Source organism: Meleagris gallopavo, chromosome 12 (genome assembly GCF_000146605.3).
Source record: "Meleagris gallopavo isolate NT-WF06-2002-E0010 breed Aviagen turkey brand Nicholas breeding stock chromosome 12, Turkey_5.1, whole genome shotgun sequence".
Classification (NCBI taxonomy): domain Eukaryota; kingdom Metazoa; phylum Chordata; class Aves; order Galliformes; family Phasianidae; genus Meleagris; species Meleagris gallopavo.
The window spans coordinates 19395660-19400902 of record NC_015022.2 but is presented as its reverse complement, the minus strand read 5'-3'; the positions used below and the strand labels follow the sequence as shown (position 1 = coordinate 19400902).

The window sequence follows — 5243 nt, the reverse complement described above, 5'->3', positions numbered from 1 at the left end:
TTGTGCCTGAGGACTCGGCGGGTCACATTCTGTGCCTGGCTTTGCGGGCTCTGTAGGGCAGTCTTTGTTCGAGGAGGAGCAGGGTGCCGGTGTCTGACTGCGCTTAGCGGAGCTCAGAGATCCCGGCCTCGAGCAAATGCCCCGGGCAGCGCCTGGTCCGGATGTGTGCCTGGAGCTGTCAGTGTTCTCTACTGCAGAGTGAGGACAAGAAAGCAGACCAAGGCAGCCTGGAGGACCTCTCCAAAGAGAAGGGCATGGATGAGCCCGACCGTGCCCAGCCAAGGTCCCCGCAGCCCTCCGAGCCCGTTGGAGTTCAGCGGAGATCACCTCTGATCAGGAACCGCAAGACGGGGTCGATGGAGGTAAAAGTGCTGTTCTTGTTGGTCTCACAAAGGTCTTCTGCCTCATTTTAGTTTCCTGAGATTCCTCTTCATATGACAGTTTGAGTTGCTTCTGTGGATTGATTTGGAGAAGGAATTTGAGTTTTTGGGAAGGCTGGCCTGACAAACTCCCCGTGGAGGAGGGACAGGGAATTTATGAGGAAGAGCATTTTTGGTATCTGTTTTCTGATAGGGAAAGCAGCATCAGAACACGAGTTAGCTGGCTTCTGCCACTGTGTCACCCGTGGTGTGACCTCTGTATGCAGTACTTGGAGAGTCTGCATCGGGCACTACTGCGTTGAAGGAGATATACATTTCTGCTGTGAAAGAAGGAAGTCTGTGTCCCAGTGATCCCAGTGGCCTTAGGGGACAAGGAACTCGGTACAGGGATCCCTTATGTTTCTGAAATTTCTACTGTTCCATATCCCAACACAAACATGAAATTAAAAGTGAGCGCATGTTGTCACAATCTTAGCATAAGAGTACTTGTATGCTTCTTGAAAATTGTGATTTTTAAGCAAGAGGCACTTTTCTTTTTACTTCTGTACAAAAACACTTGACAGCCGTGGGTAACACAGGGCATGGCCCTGATCATACTCTCTCTTTGCAGGTGCTTTCTGAATCTTCTTCCAAAGGTTATCGCCTCTTCAGCACTTACTCCAGGCAAGCTTCTGAGATGAAGCAAAGTGGCTTAGGTACTGTACTTGACCCGTTCCCAACCTGCTCATCTGTACCTCTGTACTCTCGTGTGCATCTGTCTGTCCCTCCCTGTATCTATCTGGCTCAAGTTCCTTGTACGTCTCTCTGTGTGCATTGTGTCTTCTCGTAGCGTTACTGCCTAGACCGCTGCAGAGGTTATCGCATTGCAATGACTTTTGTGTGTGACCTCCTCCTTCAGCTGCCAGCTACAGAAGACGCACTTGTCGTCCCACGTAAAACCGAGCAACAGAGCAACTTATGGACTGAACTTCTGCTTCTGTGTTGCTCTCATTTGTTACATCATTTTTAAACTTAGTAGGAGGAGACGATTTCACGTGAGATCTGGAATACTTTCTGTTCTGCAGGAGAGTAGTTTACATACAGAGCTGTCTTCATGTGAGACTATTGTCTTTCTACCTTTTTTTCCTAAAGATCTCTTGTATGAAACAGATCCATCATCTTCTGCTGCAGTGTTTGACAGCTCTCAGAGCTGGGATGCCCTGCTTAGCTGTTTTTTGCATGGTAGCCTGTGAGAGAAAATATTTTGGGGCAGCCGGTGTTCTCTGTTGTGTCCTTGAGAATACCGTTCCCTGCCATCCGACTGTAAACTGTGTCTTAACTGTGGAAATTCTTCCTGAAATATTTTTGCTGAAACAAAAAATTTTTGGAAGGTGAATAGCAGTCTTTGTTATAGCTTTGTTAGCTATGGGGTTCAAAACAGAGAAACCTAGAAAAAGCATCAGGGAATGGAAATGCCCAAGTTACACCCACTTTCTTTTTCTCTAGAACCATTTTTTTTGCATTTGAGTTCTTTCATCAGTTCTGTTACTGACTCTTTACTCCGTGACACAGGCACCCTGCAGCCAAGGGTTATCTGAAGGGCCTGATCACTGCCTTGTCACTTTTGAATAAGCTGCTTCTTTGGAAACCAATTCTTGTCAATTTCATGGAATTTTCTTTGCTACAATTAGGAAATATCCCAGGATTCTGTTTTGGAAATAGAGAAGACTACTACCGTACTGGACTTGACAACAAAATTTGAAGCGTAATCTCATCAGGTTTAATTTCAAGTTCTTGCCAGACTAGCCTCACTGGGAGGTCTTTGCTGATCATTCACCCAGCTGTGAAGCTCTGCGGATGGAAGATTTTGGGTGGGAGTTGAGCGAGCAGATCTGGGGCTCTGTCTGGATACTCAGTCACCATTTTCCCCATGGAGACTTGTGGCTGCGTGCAAGGAAGGGTTGAGCTGGTGTGCTGCAACACCAGGCTGCACAATTTCTGCTTATCAGAATGTCTGTTTCTGTGAATTTCTCTCAGCCCGTGAGCTGCTGAAAAGAATGATGCTTCTTTGTTTGTGAAAACCAAGCTCTTGAAGGAATTTTCCTTTCCTGTTTGCTTTATAGAAGTCTAATGTCTTCTCCCTTTATGATCTGAGGTGCGCTTTCTCTCTTGGATAAAGTATATAGAACCCACGGGATCCTAAACATTGGCTTCAATGCTTGTCTCAGCAGCTGTGCTGTGAGGTGATTCATTCAGATGCTGCCTGCTGTTTCTGAGCTTTTCTGAAGTTCAGAGCCTGACCTTGCCAGGGTCTGGCTGTTGTTATCTCAGAGGGAACGTGTGCATCTCTTCGGATATTCCCTCGCATATTGAGCCATTTTGGAAGGAGAAGCCGGGCAGAGCTGTTGCCTTGTTGCCATATCTGCCAGAATTGTGTCTTCGTGGTAATTCAGAAATGCCTTGAAATGGCTGCTGGGAAGAAGCGAAGGCTGCAGCTTGCTTTGTCTGTACAGCATGTTGCTTTGGAGTATACTTTGTTTTTCTGGATAGGAAGAAGTGCATCATCGTGGACTGTCTGCAGTAGTGTGTGTACTTCTAGCTCTAGAAGCATAGGGATGTTTCAGTGCCTGTGCCTTTCTCTGCTTGCAGAGCACTTTGAAATGGGATAAAATCACTCCTTGCTGTTAAAGAGGTGATATATTGCCAGTGGGGCTGGCAGCTTTGTGCTGAGACTTTCACTCCTAGTGAGAGTGAATCAAGAGATATCCTTTTTTAAACATCTGAAACATTGAATATACATCTGAAAGTTAAATATGCAAAAATGATCCAGCATGTTATGTTATTCCTTGTAAGCACTGCTACATCTTAGATCCAACTTGCTAGGTGTCCTTTAGGATGTGTGCTTGTTTGTTTAATTTGGCTACAGTGAGTTCACTGTAGACAATTGCTGTCATCCATAGAGTCACGCTTGTAAATTCTGTTTGTGTTTAAGGGTGCTAACAAAGTGCCTTTGTCTACTGTATGATTACAAACACTTGGCTGTCCTTAGTTTAATGATTAGTGGCACAAGATGGCAAATGAGAAAAATCTATAGTTACATTTTCATCTGCCAGTAAATAAGTCTTGTCTTTTGTTGCTGTTTGTTTGTTTTAAACCATGACAGTATGGCTCTGAGCATCACGCTGGCTGCCACTTGACAAAATTTTGTCTGCATTCTGATGGATTCCTGTTCACGCTGAGTCGCCACTGAGCTTCCCGTTACTGGGATTAGGAGAAATGTTCTCAGACTTGTGTATCAGTTACCCTGCAGGCAAGAGCTGTTTGCTCTTTGTCCAAGGACAAAACATGCTGGTCTGCCTAGTGGAAAGCCACTAGCAGTGTTACAGTGGTGGAGTTGCTTAGTTCAGTGCATATGACAATTCTTTTTGTCAGCCTCCACAGTTCTGAGAAGCAGATATCAGCTGAGACTGAACTTACACATCAATAACCCAAAGCTCAGGATCTTTTTTTTTTTTTTTTTTTTTTCTCCAAAGAGACTCCAGTTAAAATGCTGATTTGTAGTAAAGACCTGGCATCCTCCTGGGCAACAAATGGATGTGAGGCAGTAGCATGTCCTTCAACCAGAGAAGGCAGATGGCTTGCTCTCTCTGCCAGGTTAATAGGACTGCAGCCAGCAGGCTGAGGAAGCTGGTCCTTCCCCTCTATGCAGCATTTGTGATGCTGTGTCTGAAAGATTGCTGCCTGCGTTGGGCTCCCTGGGTGACGAAGGGCAGGGGTGCAGCAGGCGTCAGCCCAGGGCAGAGCAGCGGGGGGCTGTGGAGCTGCAGCCCAGATTGGTGGAGACCTTAATGCTGTTCAGCCACCTGAGCAGGAGATTACAGAGGAGTCAGAGAAACATGAGAAACAACAAATAGAAGTTGCAACACAGGGAATTCCAATTAACCTTGAGGAATTAATTCTTCACCATAAGCATGCCAAATATTGGGACAGGGCTTGGAATCTTCCTGTGATCTCCTTCCTTGAAGGTATGCAGACTGGACACATCCTAGCAAGCTGATCCAAGCTGGAAGCCTCACAGGGTTTCCTTCCAGCCTAAATCATTCCATGTTTTAGGATCAAGAGCTGCTTCCACGATAGGAAGAATTTATTTCTTTTAACAGTAGTGACAGATGCACTGTTCCACTTAAATACCAGTAGGCAGTATGTCAGGCTTCTTGTCCTGGTAAATGAGGTAGAGCAAGATCAACCTGCTTGTTTCTGGAAGCAAGGTATGTGGGAGTAATGTTTTTAGCAGATGGTATTTACAGAATGTAGTATCAAGGCAGCTGAACAAGGAATTTATAGACAATCAGTGGTTTTATCTTTCCAATAATAAGTTGTGTGGTTTTTTTTCCCTCACACAGAATTGCTTTCTGTGGTTGAAAGAGTCCTGTTTCAAATACCCAGCCGTTCCCAAATATCACATAATATCAAGTGAAAAATGCTGTGCAAACACCAGCACTTAGTGGAGCTCACATGCACTCTCCTGTGCGTGAGAATGTAATGCGTGCCTTCTTCCTTACCACAGGGTAAGCAAAGCTCCACGCTGTGTGCGCGGTCATTCACAGGACACTTGGGCTGACTCTGGAGTCAGTGGGTGTGAAAGAAAGCTCTCTTGTCCCATTGCTTTCCTTACTGATTGACAGAGTGATTAATCCACATTTGCAGCAACAGTTTCAACACCCTGAAGTGCATTAGATATAGGTACCTCTTTCTGCTTCTCAGTGTCCAGCAGAAGAGGGACCTTCCAAAGAGAAAGGACAGGTGTGTGGGGCTGCTGAATCTCTGCCTGAAGCTCTGATTGATCACCTGAGGCGAGCAGTGAGTCAGCCACAGGAGCACAGG

At 45.6% G+C, this 5243-nt stretch overlaps 1 protein-coding gene across 2 annotated transcripts; it reads left to right on the top strand.

The window, feature by feature from the left end:
- Positions 1-58: 58 nt before the first annotated feature.
- Positions 59-5231, top strand: LOC104912896 (inositol hexakisphosphate and diphosphoinositol-pentakisphosphate kinase 1-like). Of its 2 annotated transcripts, none has more exons than XM_010717683.3 (3): positions 59-362; positions 991-1075; positions 2051-5116. In XM_010717683.3, the coding sequence occupies exons 1-3, from the start codon at positions 162-164 to the stop codon at positions 2119-2121; spliced, it is 357 nt and encodes a 118-aa protein (XP_010715985.1). In that variant the 5' UTR covers positions 59-161; the 3' UTR covers positions 2122-5116. The 2 variants fall into 2 exon arrangements, with proteins under 2 accessions (XP_010715985.1, XP_010715986.1); XM_010717684.3 differs by lacking the exon at positions 2051-5116 and adding an exon at positions 5124-5231 and having other exon boundaries at positions 61-362.
- The last annotated feature ends 12 nt before the right edge of the window (positions 5232-5243 follow it).